Here is a 19,593-nt window from a genome sequence, read left to right on the forward strand (position 1 = left end):
GTCTCAGCAATTCGGCCCCAACTCCTCCCAGCTGCCACCCCAGTGCTCCGCTGGATCCCGGTGACGGATGTGATGGGCCGCACCCAGCCGTACCCTACGGCCCTAACGGTAGAGTACCTAGGGGTCTGCCACCAAATGGAAGTTGCCCAGGTAGCTCACCTACCCGTGCCAATGCTGCTGGGAAGAGATGCCCCGGGGTTCTTCAGGCTCCTCCAGCAGGCAGCGAAGAAATCGGGAAGAGACGCCCCAGGGATCGCCAGGCCTCGGCGGGAGGCGGCACGGGAATTGACAGACCCACAAGTTGCCACCACTCTGCAAGTGGAGGAGGCCGACGACCTGGGAGAGGGTCCCTCCACCAGACCAGGGGCAGAACCACGGACTGAAGACCCAGCTGGACCCCCAGCAGATCACCCATTCTGTGATGCCCAAGGGGCAGATGAGTCCTTGCAGCGCTTGCGAGAGACAGCCGCTCGTGAGGAGGAGCAGGTGCGGGATGAACGGAGGTCCCAACGGCTCCCTCGCATTGAGAAGCAAGGAGGGGTTTGGGTTCGCATAGCTCGTGCCCCGAATGGCCAGGGAGAGGTCCGCCAACTACTTGTGCCAGCAGGCTATCGGCCGGAGGTCCTCCGCACCGCCCATGAGCACGCTTGGGCCGGGCACCTGGGGCACCACAAGACCCTGAGGAAGATCCTCGAGCGTTTCTTCTGGCCCTCGGTGAATGCGGACGTGAAGGCATACTGCCGCTCATGCCCCACCTGCCAGAGGGTGGCAGCGAGACGCCCGCCAAAGGCCCCTCTTTCCCCGCTGCCAGTGATGGGGGTGCCCTTCCAGCGGATAGCGATGGACTTTATCGGCCCACTGCCACGCACACCCCGGGGCTACCGTTTTGCCCTGGTGATCGTGGACTACGCCACACGTTTCCCAGAGGTCATTCCTTTGAAAACTATGCAGACCCCGGGGGTGGTCCGGGCGTTGTCCAAGCTGTTCGCAATGGTGGGGCTGCCCAGCGAAATCTTGACAGACCGGGGAGGGCCCTTCCGAGCAAAGGCCATGCGTCAGCTCTGTCAGAACTTGGGGATCCGGCAGGTGTTCACCTCTGCCTACCACCCCCAAACAGATGGATTGGCAGAGCGCCTGAATCAGACTGTTAAGGAGGCCCTGAAAAAGATGACGCATGACAAACCTCACCAGTGGGACCTGTATATCGACCCCCTGATGTTTGCCCTCCGAGAGACCACCCAGGCCTCCACTGGCTTTAGCCCATTTGAACTGCTGTATGGGCGAAAGCCACGAGGAATGCTCTCCCGCCTGGTGGAGCGATGGGGCCCCCAAGCCAGCCCCCCAGCCCCCTCAGTCCAGGAGTACGTGAGCCAACTCCGCGAGCGGGTGCAGCAGTTCCAAGCAGAAGCAGGCCGACAGCTGGTCCACGCCCAGACACACCAGAAGGCCGCGTACAACCGGGGTATGCGACAGAGAACCTTCCAGCTGGGGGAGAAGGTCCTCGTCCACCGCACAGTTTTTCCCAGGGAGGAGGGGGACCCCTGGCGAGGCCCCTATGTGGTGACAAAGGTACTAGGACCTACCACCTATGAGGTCCAGTGTGGGCCTCGTCGACGCCAGAGGAAGACGCTCCACGTGAACCTGCTGAAGAGGTGGTACGAGCGGGACAGCGAGGAGTGCCAGCTGGCGGAGGACCCCCTGGAACTCCCGTCCAGTGAGCTGCCGTGGACCACAGAAGGCCCAGAATTCGAGGAGCCCAAGGTGGACCCCCAGCTCGACCCAACTCAGCGGGCCCAGCTACAGGCTCTATGGGCCCGGGTACCAGGCGTCTTCTCCCGCAGACCAGGTAGCACCAGCCTGATACAGCATGCCATCCCAACCGAGCCAGGGCAGGCGGCTCGGGCTACGTGGCGACCCATCCCTAGAAAGCGGTGGGAGGCGGTGGAAAAGGAGACGGACGAGATGCTCCAGCTGGGGGTGATTGAGCCCTCACAGAGTGCCTGGAGGAGTCCAATAGTCTTGGTGCCCAAGCCGGACGGGACCACCCGCTTCTGCGTCGATTACCGAGAGCTGAATAAGGTGGCCAAGTTCGACGCCTATCCCATGCCCCGAGCAGATGTGCTGGTGGATCACCTGGGGTCCGCTCGCTACCTGTCAGCTCTCGATTTAACCAAGGGGTACTGGCAGGTGCCCGTGCGACCTGAAGATCGGGAGAAAACAGCCTTCGCCACTCCCCAAGGTCTTTTTCAATTTAAGAAAATGCCTTTCGGGCTCCATGGTGCAGCAGCCACGTTCCAGCGACTAGTGGACCAGGTGCTGGGCAAGTGCCGGGCATACGCTATGGCCTACATTGACGACATCATTGTCTTTAGCCCGGACTGGCCCACCCATCTCCAGCACCTGGAGTCAGTCTTGAGAGCCCTTCAACAGGCCGGACTGCGGGCCAACCCAAAGAAAAGCCACCTGGGGTTCCGGGAACTCCAATACCTGGGCTTTGTGGTCGGGGGAGGACGAGTCAGGCCACCACCGGACAAGGTGGCCTCAATAGCCGACGCCCCCCAGCCCAAGACCAAGAAGCAGGTTCGGCGATTCCTAGGACTGCTGGGGTATTACGGGCGGTTCATCCCCCACTTTGCCTCCCGAGCGGCGCCCCTGACAGACAGCTTGAGGAAGGGGCTGCCCAACCAAGTCCGGTGGACCCCAGAACTAGAGGCAGCTTTTAAGGACCTGCGGTCAGCCCTCTCCAATGCCACTGCCCTATGGAACCCAGACTTTGACCGGCCCTTCACACTGGCCACGGACGCCTCGGACACCGGCCTCGGGGCCGTGCTGACCCAGGAGCGGGATGGCGTGGATGTCCCAATTCTATTCCTAAGCCGGAAGCTCCAGCCCGCCGAGAAGCGCTATGCCACGGTGGAGCGGGAGGCCCTAGCGGTCAAGTGGGCGGTTGGGGCCCTGCAGTACTACCTGGCCAACAACCCCTTTGTACTGCTGACAGACCATGCACCCCTGCAGTGGCTCCATCGCATGAAGGCGCACAACCCCAGGGTGCTGCGGTGGTACCTCTCCCTCCTACCCTTCCAATTCACCGTCAAATACCGCCAGGGGGCGCGGCATGTGGATGCGGACTTCATGTCCCGCATGTTCGAGGCTGAACCGGACCCCCACAACTCAAAGCCAAGTGGGGAGGTGTGTCCGGGGTCTGAGCCCCAGCCCCCAGACTTGACAAGAGGGAACAGCAGGTCAACCGGGCTGACGGGCAAACAGAGGGGGCAGCCAGCAGCCAGCAGGTCAACTGGTCAGCCAGCAGGCAGTAGGTCAACCGGTCTGACTGGCAAGCAGAGGGGGCAGCCTGGGGACAGCAGGTCATCCCCTCCCACGGGCAAGTGGAGCCAGAACCTGCCGGCGCCAGGGGCAAGAGGCAAAGGCCCAGGGCCTCAGGAGTCAGGGGGAGACAGAGAGAAGCCAGTGAGTCCCACTCCCCTGGGGAAGGAAAGGGGACTAAGCAAGGCAGAAGGGGGCAAGGGCAGAGGGATTGGGGGCCCAGCAGTCACCCACCCAAAGACCTTACCTAAGGAGGAGAAGCAGCAGCAGCCCCAACAGCCCAAAGCCACGCCCCAGCTAGAAAATAGTAGCCTGGCCCAGGAGTTGCCAAAAGCCAAGCCACTCCAGGTGGGGCTATTGGAGGCACTCTGCAGGAAGCCCTGGGCAACCAGCCAAGGAGCCGCAGCTGGACCCACCTTCAGCCATCAGCTCAGCCAGGGAGGCCGAGCTGCTAGCCAGGGGACTGCAGCTGGACAGGCCTTCAGCAATCAGCCAAGGCAGGGAGGCTGGGCAGCCAGGGAACAAGGCACAGCTGGTGCTGGTCAGTGGGGCCAGATCAGCTACCCCAGCTGCAACTGCTTGGTGCAACCCAAGACTGGGCTGGAAGAGGGGTGGGGCAGTAGAAGGAAGCCCTATAAAAGCTGGCTGGGAAGAGCCCTGTGGTGGTGGATGTGAGTAAGGAGTGATAATGTGGAGTGAGAGCGGTGCAATGCAAGAGTGGAGGTTTGGAGGAGAGTTCTGGAAGGAGGGGATGAAGAAGGACACAGGGGGCAAGCAGGCCAGGTTGAGCAGGCCAGCGAGTGGACTGAGAGGGAGTCTGGGTGAGGTATACCGCCCCTCCTTTCACAGAGCAGGGTCCTGCAGCATCCCTGGCCCCCCTATGACGTCAGGAGCAGACCGCCCAATGCCACGCCCAGCGGCAGCGGCGGCAAGCCCTGACACTTTCCACCAATCGGATCCGAGACTTTCAACATCCACAGGACAGGCATGGCTCCCTCCCCCATCGCCTGCTCAGTTGCAAACTACCTACGATTCCAATGATGACAATGAACCACTGCTGGTGTCATTGGAGGTCAGATCTGAGACAGCATTGGATCCATCACCAGATGAAAACATCATCCCATCTGCAGGAGAACATAAGCAAGTGCTTACTACTAGCAAAACATCCCTTAGGAGCTCCTCCTTCGATGAAGCTGAAATGAATCAATCATCAAAGTAGGGAAAAATAGAGCAGCCCTGTTCCCTTAGATGTGCTACAACCAGAGCCATACACTTAGTAAGCACCCTGGGTGCAGTAGAAAGACCAAAGGACAGTACAGTATACTGAAAGACCCTATCAAGTTATTTAAAGGAAAGGTATTTTCTGTGATCCTCTCTGATGGCCACATGAAAATATGCATCCTTGAGGTCCAGGACAGCAAACCAATCATTATGATTCAGAAAAGGTATGACAGCTGTTAAAGTGGCCATTTTGAACTTTGAAGTTTTGAGGTACCAATTAAGACCTCTCAAATCAAAAATAGGCCTAAGGCCCCCATCCTTTTTAGGGAAAAGGAAGAATTAGAGAAAACACCCAGTAGAAAACTTGTATCCTGAACCTCTACAATTGCACCTTTCTGGAGAAGGGCTTGAATTTCATCTCCAAGTTCTCCTAATACATTGTTCATAGCTTCAGAAGACAACATGTAATCAAAAGGCACTACAAATTCTAACCCATAACCATTTTGTACAATGGCTAAGACCAAAGAGTCAGAGGTTATCGACTTCCACTTTGACAGAAAGCTGAAAACTGCGTTGAAGGACCTTGCATGTCCATTGGTTATCAATTTTAATAAGTCCAAATTTGAACCTTCCCAAAAAGTAACTTATATTGGGGCAGTCCTTGACTCTGTGGATGGTAGAGCTTAATAAGGCCTAAGCCATCAAATCACTGGTGGCAATATTCTCCAAGAATCACTTTCAGCCTGTATGGAGAATACAAAGGTTGTTGGGCCATTTGGCAGCATCTGCTGCTGTAGTGCCATTTGCACGTCTTAACATGTACACTTTACAAAACCGGTTTGTACGGAGGTACCAAGCCACTTCATATTCTCCCAATCATAGGTTCTCAGTACCTACTAGACAGGTAATTAGGTCTTTACAGTGGTGGTCTATAGATTCGAACCTGCTTTTGACACAAAACACCATCATTACACTAACAACTGATGCCTCTACTCAAGGTTCAAGTGCACATTGTGTGTGCTCACACTAGTAACTCACAAATGGGAGTTGCTTGGAGATTACCTTTTTCCATTTTTCCAAAAGAGAGTGTGAGGATCCCTTGTGGCCAGATTCGCTGCCCTCCCGTCCGCCATGGTGATGCTGCAGTCTCTGGTGTCCCTGGACTAGCTCCTGATCTCAGCTGCCTTGTTGGCCAGTGCATCAAAGTGGCTCCCTCCCACCAAGGGCCCCCCAAGTGGCCTCAGAAATAGCGGGCTAGGTGCTGGGGCTGCATGCCCCTCAGAATTCCTGTCCACTTTGGAGGCTGTCCTTCCCAAGTAGGGTCAGTTCTCCACTCTGCTCTGTGGCCAAGGGTCGGAGCCCTCAAATCCTCTCCCTTCTAACACAATCTCCACCCTATGCTACAAGTTCCCACCCCCAAGGCAAGGCCAGGGCCAAAGGCGGCCATATGGACCTGCCCCAGTCCCACCCCTGCTTCTCCCAGGGAAGCTGCCTCCATGCCCCACTCTGCCCTCCCCAGGCCTGATCCCTCATCAGCCACATCCTGGCAAAGGCAGGGCAGGGCAGCAGCTTCCTGGAGGCTGTTGCATGTTGTCCCAGCCCTGGGACATGGCCCCGCATCTTTAGTCGCTGAGGCTTCTGTAGCTGCAAGGTTGCACTGTTCCTGCTATGTCATGGGTTGCCAACTGGTCGGGGTGGCAGATGCTTGGCCAGGCTGGCTGCTGGCATTGTTGAGGCCCCTGGCAGACCTTTCCCTTGGGCAATCAAGCCCTACCGCACCTTGGGTGGCCTGATGGCTCCACTGGTGGCTTCCCCAGAATCTCCTAACTGCTGATGGTTGCTCAGGGTTGCTTGGTTGGGAGGAGCCTGGCAACTCCTGGTGCTACTCAGGTTGTGGAGCCACCCACCTCTAAGGTGGGTGCCACTTGCATCTCTAGGACACATTTCATGGACGGAGGTCGTGTACCATGCCTTCCTCCCTTCCCTTTTACTCCATGGGTCCTGTACCAAACAGGAAGGAACACACCTGAGCCATACTGATACCACCTTTTCTGGCCAAGACAAACTTGTCTCAAGGCTGCTATCACATTTTCTGTCCAGAGGACAATCGACTCTCTCAAGGACATTTCTTACATCTGAATATTTTCAGCCTTCATTTGATTGCACGAGTCATTCATTTTAACCAACCCTTTTCATTGTCAAGCAGGTGATTCTGAATGCTAAGAAACCTTCTGACTGGCATTCCTGTTCTTTGAAATAGAAATGTTTCTCCCCTTGGGCTGAACAAAAGAGTATCAACTTTATTTTCTGCCCTATGGGACATCTCTTCAACTATCTTCTGCATTTAATTCATGGAGAACTTTCATCCAACTCCATCAGAGAATATCCATAGTGAGGGAAGGTCAGTTTTTACCCAAAGATCCTCAAAGTATTTCCTAAAGGGTCTACTTAATCAGTTTCTTCCTGTTCACCCTCTTGTCCCACAATGGAACCTCTTCCTAGTTTTGGCTAAATTAATGGGGAAGCCCTTGGTCACTTGACCTTTCTGACTACCCATCATGTAAACTATATTCCTCGTAGCAACATCTGCCTATAGGATCAGTGAGCTTCAGGCCATCGGCTATGACCTTCCTTTTCTAAACCCTTTTAATTCCAGGGTAGTTCTACAACCATTCCTTCAGTTTTTACCTAAGGTGATCTTCACATTTTGTGTGAATCAGGACATTACTCGTATTTTTCCACATCTCCAGGGTGACAGAAAGCAAGCCTATTACACACTCGATGAACGCAGAGACTTACCTGCACATGACTAAATCTCTAAGAAAAGATGTGAACCTTTTCATTTCTTGTCAGGATTCAAGTCAGGCCACAAGCTTTTGGCTCAGCCCATCTCCAGGAGGATTGTCTCCTACATCCGTTTCTGCTATGAGCTTGCACAAGTTGACTGCTCTTTCTATTCAATGTTAATTTGTCTCAAGAACCGGTGACTTTGGCTGCTTTTTACCATAGACTCTCCAGCAATGTAATCTGTAAAGCAGCAGCCTAGTACATCTATTTCATGTGGGTGAGTGCATCAAAAGATGCTTAAGTTGGAAGAGGTGTACTCCAGTCTTTGTTCAACATGAGTTTACACCCATCTTTCATGTTCTGGTTAAGTCAGCTCCTTATTCTACCATGTGGGACTGCACATATACCACAATGATGAAAACAAGGTTACACTTATCTGTAACTGTTGTTCATCAAGTGATCACTTGTGCAGTCACACATCCCTCCTGCCCCACTGTGAGCCCTTTGTTATTATTGCTAAAAATATCTCTCTCCAGTGGTGGCCTTGAAGAATTGAGGGAAGGTCACCTCTTCCTCCTTTTTATGCCTCAAAAGATGGGAATCCAGAATGGGGGAGAGGGAAAAGAGTGCCCTCTGCTTCCTTGGAGCTTCAAAAAAATATCTCTGTGATTGGCTTCCACATGCACAGAACTCCTGTGTGAGTGCACAGGCAACCACTTGATGAACAGTTACAGGTAAGTGTTAACTTGTTTTTCCCTTTGTTATCCAAAGGCCCAATTGCCTCTCTGGCTAATTTCCTGCTCCAGACATACTTAAAGAAATGCTTGTTGGTTATCCTGATGCTTTTAGCAATCTGTTCCTCAAATTCTCTTTTTTCTTGCTTAAATATTAACTTGTGCTCTTTGTTTTGCGAGATCCTGTTTTCTCTTGTGTTCATTTCAGTGGTGTAGACTTTCCAAGTTTTAAAAGAAGTCTTTTTGGCTTGTATTGCTTCCTTGACTTGGATTGTTAACCACCATAGGCATTTGGACTCTGCAGTAGGGCTGAGCACCAATAAATAAATAAATAAATAAATCAGGTGATCCAGGTCTGGATTTCAGGAATACCAAAAAAAAAATTGGTATTTGGTATTCTTTAAATCCGGGCCAGATTCTCTAATTTGGTTAGAAAATCTCAAAGTTATCCAGCCATTATTCCCTATGGGGAATAATGGAGAAAAATATAGGGGGCTGGGAGGGGTGTCATTTTTCAAGCAAACACCACCAAATTTTCAGGGAACCCATTCCTTCCTGTCCACTAAATGCACCCAAGTTTTAGGAATATTGGACACTGTGGTCCCATTCTATGGACCTCTGAACAAGACCTCAGCCACTTTCCACTGTTTCTGATGGCGAAAACACTTCCAAGGCTTTCCAGGCAAAGGGAAACCTTAAGCAAAGTCAACCCCACACCAAAAGCCAGTCTTAAATGCAAGTCCCCCTCCCTATGCAAGTTGAGCCAAAAAAACCCAACAGAGCCAATGTTAACCAAGGGAACCAATGTCAAGCCAGAGAATCCTCCCAAACCAAAGCAAGGAGCGGCACCTCGCTGGAGCTGCAGAGTTTAAAAGGCAGCCAGCAGTGATTTGAAGGGCTCTTTTGGAGCTTGGGTGGGAGGTGGGATGGGATGGGAATCCACTCTTCCTGATGCCTCATGTCCCCCTCCAGCCTTGTGCCACTCTCCTGTCAGGCAGCCTCGCCCTGCTCTCCTGCCTGGCAGCCTTGCACTGCTCTCCTCCAGCCTACCAGTTCTCATCCCTGCCAACCTTGCACCACTCTCCTCCTGCCCGCCAGCCCTTCTGCCTCCCAGCCTTGTGCCCTTCTCCTGCCTCAGTATGGAGCTGACCTCCACTTCATGCCATCCACTGCCCTGTTGCATGCTGCTATTGTTTCACCTCTGTTGCAGCTGTTTCTGCAGCTGAGTAATCCAGCCCATCACAGTCTGGATTCTTGGATCTGATCCAGGATTCTCCAGTGTGATCTTACATAGCTGGATTATGATGGATCAGCAAAAATCCAACAATTTATCTGAATCATGAATCCTGGATCACACACCCCTACTTTGCAGTACATTTCTTAACCTGAGGAATACATTCTATTGGACGTTAATTAGTATGGTTTTAAATAGCTTCCAAGTGTCCTCTAGGGATCTGATTCTTTTGTGTTTCCCTTTCAGCTTATTTCTAATTAGTACCATCATGTTTGTAATGTTCCCTCTTTCAAAGTCAAATGTTACTGTTTTGGATTTCAGAGGTAACTTTGCATCGACATGAATGCTGAACTTAATAGCATTGTGGTTACTGTTTTCAACTGGTGCAAAAATATCTACACCTCTTACCAGGTCTTGAGCTCCTATCAGAACCAAGTCCAAGATCACTACCCCTCTGGTTGGCTCTGTGACCAATTGTCCCCATGCACAGTCATTTATGAACTGCTTTGATTTTATTAACCGTATCTGGAGAATGAAGAGAGGGGATTTATCAAGACATAAGTTAAATGCAACATAATATTTTGTTTTGGACTGAGATCCTATCTCCATCTCAGATATTTCAGAGTAATTCCAAACTAGTGAAGATACTCCATTGCCACAGAAGAAGATCAAAGCTTACTCTTTGTACGATTTGATGCATTTTTCCTATAATCATGTTCTCATTTAGAATTAAAGAACAATGCTGCATCATAGTGTTGCAGCTATGAGCAGTCAGAATAAGTGTTTAAAAACAACTTTCAGGAAGAGTTATAATTTATTCCTATCCATATCAAAGCAGAAATCGAAGATAAAAATTCTAAATACACAAAAATACTCAATCACAAATAGATAAAACAATCTAGCATTCTTTTGATTCTGCCTTCAAAATTAAAGACATTTCCTCTGTCTTTGTAAAATATACAGTACTGATATTATTATGTGTTACTGTTACGAGACTGCAAGACATAACTATGCATTTGTATGCCAGATGTCATACAGACAGCATGGTGTTTTAAAGACGGTGCCTTAGGTTGGGTTCTGTGCTTTTCTCCAGATGTATAATCATTTATTTGTGTTTCACACAAAGCTGTGATTATGTTCCTGTTGCACCAACACAGTTCCCTGTGGTCTCATATTTCTTTATGTTTCTTTTCTAGGCTGCTTTGTTGAACTCCTTCCCTGCAATTTTTGATGAGCTACTGCAGATGTTTACAGTACAAGAGGTGGCAGAATTTGTACGGGGCACTCTTGGGAGCATGCCCAGTACAGTGCATATTGGACAATCTATGGATGTAGTTAAACTGCAGTCTATAGCTCGTACTGTAGACAGTCGCTTATTTTCTTTCCCAGGTAAGAGGCATTACATTTAAATGTACCAAAATGTAGGAAAATAAGAAAATGTTCACACTGTATCATTGAGATATCATAGTAGAAAACTGAACAGTGTTCTATATATGAAAAATATTATAGAAAAAATGGCAACAGTTGACATATTAATGTACATGTAAGTGATAGTAGAAGAATGGTGCTAATAAGAGTGGATTAATACAGTCTGTTAATCCAATCTAACTGGGCCACACATGCTCAGAGTTTAGTTGAAGGAAGGAAGGAAGGAATATGTATATATAATATCCTGTTTTTTCATGGGGCTACTAGTGTTTTCCCATGCTGTTACCCAAATAGGAGGTCTCTTAATTAATTGGGGGGATTAGCATTAAAGGAGACATGTGACAGGGGGTAACTAGAATTCTCCACCTATTTATATGAAGATTGTTCCCTTAGAGAACTCTCAAATAAACTGGCAGATGTTCAACCAAAAAGATTTTTTATTAACAGAAGAATAAAAGACAAGCATTAAAAAAATACACATATACACACAGAGCTAATTAAGAAGACAGTGAGGAAATGGGAAAGCAGTTTCAGGGGAAGGGCTATAATTACCAGTCTCAGAGAGAAGAGATCAGCAGAGAAGCAGTAAAACAACCAGTGTTTCATGGAGAGAAGAGGCTCAAATGGATTGGGGGTGTGTGGATGGGTACCAAGGCGCGCACACACACTGAGCACATGGCTAGGCAGCCCAGTTATAGTGTAAAACATACCCTGGGGCAAAACTGATGTCATTGCTTCAAAATAATAGCTTAATGGCTTATCTGGAGGTAGGATAATAAGTTGGGAAAGGACTGATATGACTATCTGGGATGGTCTATAAATAAAAATATTGCTTGGTGATCTGGTAAGTACTGGATGGGAAGACTATCAGATGTGCTGAATAGCTTTGATTAGGTAAGTGGGAGAGAGGAGGTAGAGGAAGGCTTTTATGAGATTAGGCAGGGAGTTTTCTCAGGAAGCCTCATTATCTCTGCTGCTTTCCAAGGTGTGGAGGACTGTCAATCAGTCATTCCCCCTATGACTTATGGCTTGGCAACTTTCCAATCTCTAAACTGGCTGGCATCCACTTTGCCTGGGGCCAGGCAGTGTCTAGGACTTATTGCAAGGGGTTTATGGTATTCCATATCCATAAACTGCCCTTTTAGCATGGGGAGGAAGTCTGACTGCTAACAATGCTGGTTACTAGTCTGCTCTATACCCACTCAGCTTTAGCAATTCTGTAGCATCCAGTGCTCCCAAACTATTTATTGAATCACAGGAAGGATTTTTTGTGATGTTAGTGGTGAAGCAAATAAGTACATATCACAAGTAACCTTCGTATATTCTGATTCTCAAGGAATTTGAGGAATCTCAAGGAAAACCACAAGAAAAGAGCTTTTCTTTTGTACAAAACCTCTTATGTTGAATCCTGCCTAAAATTTGTGCAAGTGCAGGGTTGGGCAATTTTTACCCATTTCCCTACTCCAGTGGAACACTTCAGATCCCCCCTCACTTCCTAGAATATCATATCCTCCATGAGCAGCTTATTGGGGAAGCAGTTAGGGCTGCAAGGGGGAGGTAGAGAAGCCATGTTTGTGCTATGATCCTTCCATCAGTGAAAATTTTAGGGGGAATGCAAAGTGCATTCTATGGAATGATAAGAGAGTAGAAATGAAGGCACCTACTCATCCCTAATTCAAAGCCATGTCTCTCAAACTTATTGAACAAGTTCCTTTTCTAATCACCCTTCCCTTTCTGACCTCACTATTAGCAGTCATTTCTTCACTAGGTGAGTTTATAAAATCCTCACATGTAGTTGATGGTATGCAGCCCGCTACTGGAGAGTTAAATGTAGTAAATAATACAGTGTGTTTACAGTTTGGGTTAGTAGCATTGGAAGAGGACTGGAGCAGGATGTCTCCTTACATAAGCCTACAGACCAAGGAGGGGAACCAAGGAAGAACTGCTATGGCCAGAAATGTCTATAATTTCCCTCCTTTCTGCAGCTTCCTTAGCGAGCATGGCAGTTTTAATAACTGCATAAACTGGGATTGAAGTGTCTCTGGTTCTGCCTGCTATCCTGGAACTTTGTGCTGCCCCTCCATGCATCTCAGAAAGGCACTCCCACAGACTGAGAATCACTGTTTCAATGAAATTTAGATTCTTCCTTCATAGTGTTTGGTAATTTTTACAATCAGAAGCATCATAGAAGGAATGGAACAAGAAGAAGAGCCCAAACTTCTCTCCTTTTTCTCTGACTACATTCTGATGGGACCTAAAATTTATAAAGTATGAGATATCCTGTATATCTGGGACCAGGGTGTCTTAAGGAGGTATGGATTGGGGAAGCATAACTCAGTGGTTGGAGCAGCTGCTTGACATGCAGGAGATCTCAGATTCAGTCCTTGGCATCTCCAATTAAAGGATCTGGTGGCAGGTGATGTGAAAGACCTCTGCCAGAGACTAGAAAGCAGCTGCTGGTCTGGGTTGACAGAACTGACCTTGATGGAACAATAGCCTGATTCAGTATAAGGCATTTTCATGCATTCATGTAGTAAGGTCTTCCAGTTCCTGTACAAAGCCACCTAAGTGTTGTGATTTTTATCAGAAGCCTTGAACTGTGTGGCTCCCCATCCTCGGAAAAGTGAGGTATTACTACAAGAGACTGTTCTTGTTGTGGCACCTGGTTGTGAAATTCTCTCGCTGCATCTACCTGCCTAGCAGATCTAATTATTATACAGATTTTATTATATGTTTATAATAGACTGTGAGCTGATGCCAGAACTTTTCTTGTGAGAAAGGATATAAACACTCTAAATAATAAGAAGTAGAAAGGTGAGCAAAATGAAAAGGAATCTTTCATCAAACATTGTATACTATGAAAGAAGCTATCTTCTGGGAACTCAAAACTAAATCAGAGAAGATTAACAATAGCTATCTTTATTTTCAAATGTGTAATTGAGCAGGATATTGAAAAATTCTCCATATTCGTCATTTGAACTTCCAGTGTGAGGGCCAAAGTACCTGTGGCACTAAAGTTCAATAATTAGACATCTGTGCATGTAATCTGGCCCTACAGAAGCAGCTACATGGAGGGCCTGATCTAGATTTGGGGCTATGATGCAGTTATCCCCTTCCCCTGCCACCTACCCATGTCATTTCCCCAAATGGATGATAGTCCCTGCTGGATTGTTTTTAAGTCCTGGTTGGGGGGAAAGACACACAATGCACACAAAATATTTTTGTGTGCATTGTCTTTGTTATTTTCTCCTACTGAGGCTTAGAACAACCAATAGGAATTAAATCTCTTGTTCCACACCCTGTGGCCCCAATCTTTATTCAGCCCCCAATGGTTACTTTTTAGGGCCAAATTTCATGTCTGAAGTTCCAATTGTGGAACTCTAGCATCATGCAGTTATTTTGGTCCTAAAGGAAAGCAACAAAGAGGTTCACATGCATTTCCTGTCTTGAAAATATTAATACAATGTAGTCCTATACAGAGTTATCCTAATCTAAATCAGTTGATTTTAGTGAGTTTGGACTGGAGTAACTCTGCATAGGATTACACTGTAAATCATCGTCAACCTGAATTAATTCATACAGTGAGCTTTGATTTCTTATGTTAATTGTCATAATTATTCATGACCCAATAAATGTTTGCCAATGAAACCTACTATAAACATATAAGGACTCAAACTTGCATGGCCTTTGGATCATTCAAGCTGTTGCAGGAAGAAATATTAATTGAACAAAGTGCAGCAGAATATTAATGCTAGTAAATTAAAAATCCACACACAATCTTATTCATATAAGTGAAAAAATATACATCCCTTTTCAATGGACAATTTACAACAAGTTATAAATTCACACTTTGTTTAGAATTAGAATCTGTTTGTTGATGGATTACATCTGTTTCCTGGTGTCCTAAACTGGCATATTGTTTAAGGGACCAGTTGTGAATTTTACAGCACCTCTCTCTGTCATTCATGATAGCTGTTCTCCTTTCACATGCTTGCTTTTGAACAAGATCACCACTTCCTACAGTGATAATTTAAATGTAGTTCTCTTCTTGATGTTAGAGTTTGTGATTTCCCCCTTCTAGAATCTCGACGTATCTTGTTACCAGTGGTTCTTCATCATATTCATCTTCACCTGAGACAGCAAAAAGAGTTGCTTATTTGCTCTGGGATTCTCAGCAGTATCTTCTCCATCATCAAAACTAGCTCTTTGGTAATCTATATTTCTACTTACTCATTCTGGTGTATATCATCACAAAACAAAGCTGCTTGTGATGAATTTATCACAGATGTGGGTATATGTTGAATTTTTTATTTAAAATTTGTCATGTAATTATTGCATGTGACAGCTGTGCATACATACCACCGTAATTTTAACATTAAAGTCTATAGATACATATTAGCATAGCATATAGATCTGTAAGTGAGATAGAAGGTTGAGTGGGTTGTTAGTTAATGCCTGCATTTACAGAGAAAATTTGATGCATTATTTTTTCCTAATATAAATAGAACCATAAATATTGAAAAAAATGTGATATACAACATTTTGAGTATCAATTTGTTAATAGATCATTGCAGTGATATTTTATCCTGTTGGATTTAGGAACACTCAGGATCTAGGACTGTAGTTTTCTATCTCTTTGTAAGGACATTTATCTTTGGAAAGTACTTTTAAAATCCATTATTATTTTTATCTCTGTCCCAAATTCAGTTATCTCTTCTGTCAACCGCTAATGCCTGATTTTTCCTGAGATACATGAAAAATGTTTGTCTTCCTATTTCAGTTCTATGGGGTGATAATTGTTTATGTTCTGGCTACATACTCTAGGAGACAGATGTAGTTGAGGAAGTAGAAATGATGGTGGAGAGCCTCCTGGATGTACTTTTACAGACTCTACTTACTATCATGAGTAAATCGCAATCTCAGGAGGCGGTAAGAGGGCAGCGTTGCCCACAATGCACAGCTGAAATCACTGTTAGTAACTAACAATCAGGTTCTATTTCCTGCTTATCTAACCTAACCCTCTTTCCTATCTTCATATTCACCTTATTACCATATCCTGAATGAACTTTGTCTCCTTTAACAATGAGAAACTTGAAACTTGCATTCTCAGGTAAATTTAAGCTAAGTAGTGAGCCTGTTGATGATAGAGCTAAACCACACAAGACATTACACAAGGACACTCAATTGAACTGAGATGCAATGTTAGCTGGGAAGCATAGTTTGAATTTCACCTCTCTCTGCAGAGCCGGCTAGATCGCTTCTCAGAGCGTTTGTTAATTTCACCACTCTACAGTGCCTATCATTCTTCAGAGGGTTTGTTAATAATTAACAGCCTTTGGGGGAGGCAAAGAGGAAATTAACAAACCCTCTGAGGAGTGATCTTTGCTGGCTCTGTAGAGAGGTAAAATTAACAAGCCAGCAAAGATTGCTCCTCAGATGATTTGTAAATTTCATCTTTGTTTCCCCAAGGCTCTGTCAATTATTAACAAACCCTTTGAGGAACTATCTAGCCAGCTCTGTAGAGAGAGGTGAAATTCAAACTACACTTCCCAGCTAACATTGTGTCTCCCTTCACTTGAGCATCCTCATGTAAATAATCTTGAGTGGTTTAGCGCTTAACTAGTGGAACAGTATAGCTTGTTTAGATTATATTATTAGTGTTTTGCAGAGAACTTTCAGAATTAAAAATTATCAGTGGGTGCCTCAGCGATTTGCTAAGTAATTATCCACTGAATGTTTCCAACTATACTTTTATATCTGGAAAGCTTCTTCTCCCTTCTTCTCTGTGTAAATTAGGATCCTTTTCTAGATAGTGCATTAAATGCTATGTTGAATATAGAAATGTTATTTGCAAAGCAAATATATTTAAGACTGGAACATTTCCTCTTTTTTTTTGAACAAAAGGGAAATGGCATTCTTTCTGCTGTGAAAGGAGACAAAGGAAGTTCTCCCACTATTTTCTTTTCTTTTCTTGAACTTACAGTTTTGGTATTTTTTTATGAAAACACTTTCTATACAGTATTTATTTACAAAATAGATGTTCTGTGTTGACTCATAAACAAGAACTGACTAGGACTGCAATGTTTTCTTCAGGTCCTACTTTTATGTGTTTAACACACACACACACACACACCAACACTTAGCAGTAAAGCAGGTGTAGTTTTTCCATATGTGAAAATGCGAGAGGAGAGGCTGCTTTTGAGACTGCAGTGCCAAGGCAGCCAGAAAAATCCTAATATTAACATATTACTATGTTGCCATTCCTGCTGACCAATACTGTGTACATCAGGGCCTTTCTATGTAGTCTGCAAAAGCATGATCCAGCTGCATTTTATTCCACATGTTCCTTCTCAATAACAAAGGTACATGGAGTCTTACCTGCACAAATCAGGCTGAAGTATGTGGAAAGGAGAGATTTGATATCTTCTGGTAATGATAATGCAAATGGCATCAACCAAAATATTCTCAAGTTCTTCTTCATCTTCTTTCCAAGGAAGATGGGGATTAGAAGACATTCATGGGCCTCAAAGCACAGAACTGAGCAACCCAGTGCCAAATGAAATGCAGCATTTAGCTGCGAGGATGTTCGTATGCTGGCAAACAAAAGAGAGGGGAGGAAGATGCTGGCCTCCACCTAAAGGATGGATTGGCATTGATCACTTCCTCTGTTCAGAGAGGAAGCAACACTGTACATGTGCCTGGCGTATTCCAGTACTTGCCTTACAGTCTGAGCATTCTAGCAACAACTCTTCACATCTGTGCAATGCACCACTAAGAACTGAAGTGGGGTTGCTGGCACTTACTGAAGGAGGCCCAGAAGGTACTTTGGTTGATGATATCTTCACTACAGGTTCTAAAAAGTCAGAGACCTGTGTTACAGCCCAGCCTGATTATACTACGTCCCTGCATGCTGAGCAAAATGGTCTAGTGTGCCCCCTTTTGGTATACATATTGGAGGTTGCCTACTCATGTTGTAGGAGCTTCTTCTGGGATAACCTAAGCAGACAGTCAGACAGATAGCCATGATAACTGTATAAAATTTCAGCTCCATGGGAGGGACCACCATCCCAGGCACACCTGGCTACCCTTCCCCTTCCCCATATACATTGTCACACAGTTGCCAACACTCCTAAATATCAGACAACAGTTATCAGTATCTTAGTGGCTACAGAGGCATCTTCTCAATCCAGATTACCTTGGTCTGAAAAAAAAAATGGCAGATTAGCGTATATTGCAGTATGGCTTAGATGCCACTGCATCATAAAATCCCAAACCTGTCCTAATGCATTCCACAGTACACTAAGTTTCTCATTTATCATTATTTAGTCCCAAAAGCTCTTGCTGAAGGACTAATTGAGTCCTGTCATTATCATGAAAAAGTTTTCTGTTAGTAAACTATTGGTTTACCCCACCACATCTGGCTACCCATTTCTGTATCACAAAATGGTATAGAGTGCTACCACATCTGCCATTGGTAGATGTTCCCAGCACTGTAGCATTTGTACTCACTGACTGATGCGGACAGTAACAGACTGGGTTCTCTTGTATCATTGTCACATTGTCACATCATTCTTTGTCTATGGTTCTAAACTTACTTATTAGTTTAACAGCTTGCTGAATCAGACTTTCTGAATATATATCTGGGTAATTTTGTTGCACTAGTGTACTGTAATGAGACTGCATTCACTGTTCATTGAATGGAAATATAAACATTATATTCTTTTCAGTTACTGCAGCTATACCATTTTTTAAAATCCATACATATATATTTTCCTTTCATAAGTGTTGGAACATTTTCAAACCTTTTTCCTTTTCCCTCTACCCAAAGTTTGGTTTTACACCAAATGTATATATGATCATTCTACTAAAATAGTTCTTCATTGGGATTGACAGGGAGAGTATGTGTCCTGTCTTTTATCGCTACTTCGTCAAATGTCGGACACTCATTTCCAGCATTTACTAGAGAATTTTCAGAGCAAGGATGAGCTGAAGGTGAGATACAAAAGCCAGACTGAAAATTGTATTTCGTACCTATATCTTGGATCTGTAGTACATTTCATTTCCATGGGAAAGCTGAAAATTATTTCCATAAGGTAACAATCCCCTGTGGCTATGGTATTTACAAATACTTTCCATACAAATAACTTCCATCATATATAACAGCGGAGGCTTGTCAGATAAGTTCATAAATATATTATTGCTCAGATGACTTCACACTATAAGGAAACTATCTTCAGTGCTACTCTTAGAGTCATCACTACATGTACATCAGACCTCATCTATCTTATGTTATTTGTTTTAGAGTCAAACTAAACATGATGATGGGAAATCCATGATGGAGAAAAAAGAGAGATTTACATATTTTAAATAAATAATCATGTGGTGTTTTTTCAGGCTAAAAAGCAGCTGGGGTGTGGGGGGACAGTTTGGATCAAGACCATGACATGCAATTTTATTATTTCAATTTATAAACTGCCCATCCTCAGGGGCTCTGGGCGGTGAACAACAGTTAAAATCAAAAAAATAAAAACAAGCAAAAGTTAGCAATTCAAATTACACATACACAGAGCTATTGTTTAGCCCATGAGAGAAGCATTCAGACTCCATATGATACCTCCATGATTCCTCTAGCAGGGCACAAAACAGCTTTAGGAGGGAAGGGTATTCTATAAATTGGTACAAGGGAAAAAGTTACACACACACACACACACACACACACACCAGTAATCCAAATTAGGGAGTGGGCCCAGATGCAATTAACCCTTTAGAAAGCCATAGCCATCAGAACTAGTTTGTCCTTAAATTGTGAGGTGAAGGTAAAGAAGAACTACCAAGATTCATAGTACAAATGTCTCTTGGAAGATT

General features: G+C 45.6%; 1 protein-coding gene across 1 annotated transcript in view; it reads left to right on the top strand.

Annotated features, from left to right (window-relative positions):
• The window catches only part of DOCK3 (dedicator of cytokinesis 3), a 566,279-nt gene that overhangs the window by 351,605 nt on the left and 195,081 nt on the right, over positions 1 to 19,593 (top strand). The window contains exons 26-29 of the mRNA XM_054976377.1: positions 10,497 to 10,689; positions 14,810 to 14,937; positions 15,553 to 15,699; positions 18,622 to 18,720. Of these exons, the coding sequence (XP_054832352.1) occupies positions 10,497 to 10,689; positions 14,810 to 14,937; positions 15,553 to 15,699; positions 18,622 to 18,720 (567 nt within the window). The remainder of the gene's footprint in view (positions 1 to 10,496; positions 10,690 to 14,809; positions 14,938 to 15,552; positions 15,700 to 18,621; positions 18,721 to 19,593) is intronic.

Source organism: Eublepharis macularius, chromosome 4 (genome assembly GCF_028583425.1).
Source record: "Eublepharis macularius isolate TG4126 chromosome 4, MPM_Emac_v1.0, whole genome shotgun sequence".
Classification (NCBI taxonomy): Eukaryota; Metazoa; Chordata; class Lepidosauria; order Squamata; family Eublepharidae; genus Eublepharis; species Eublepharis macularius.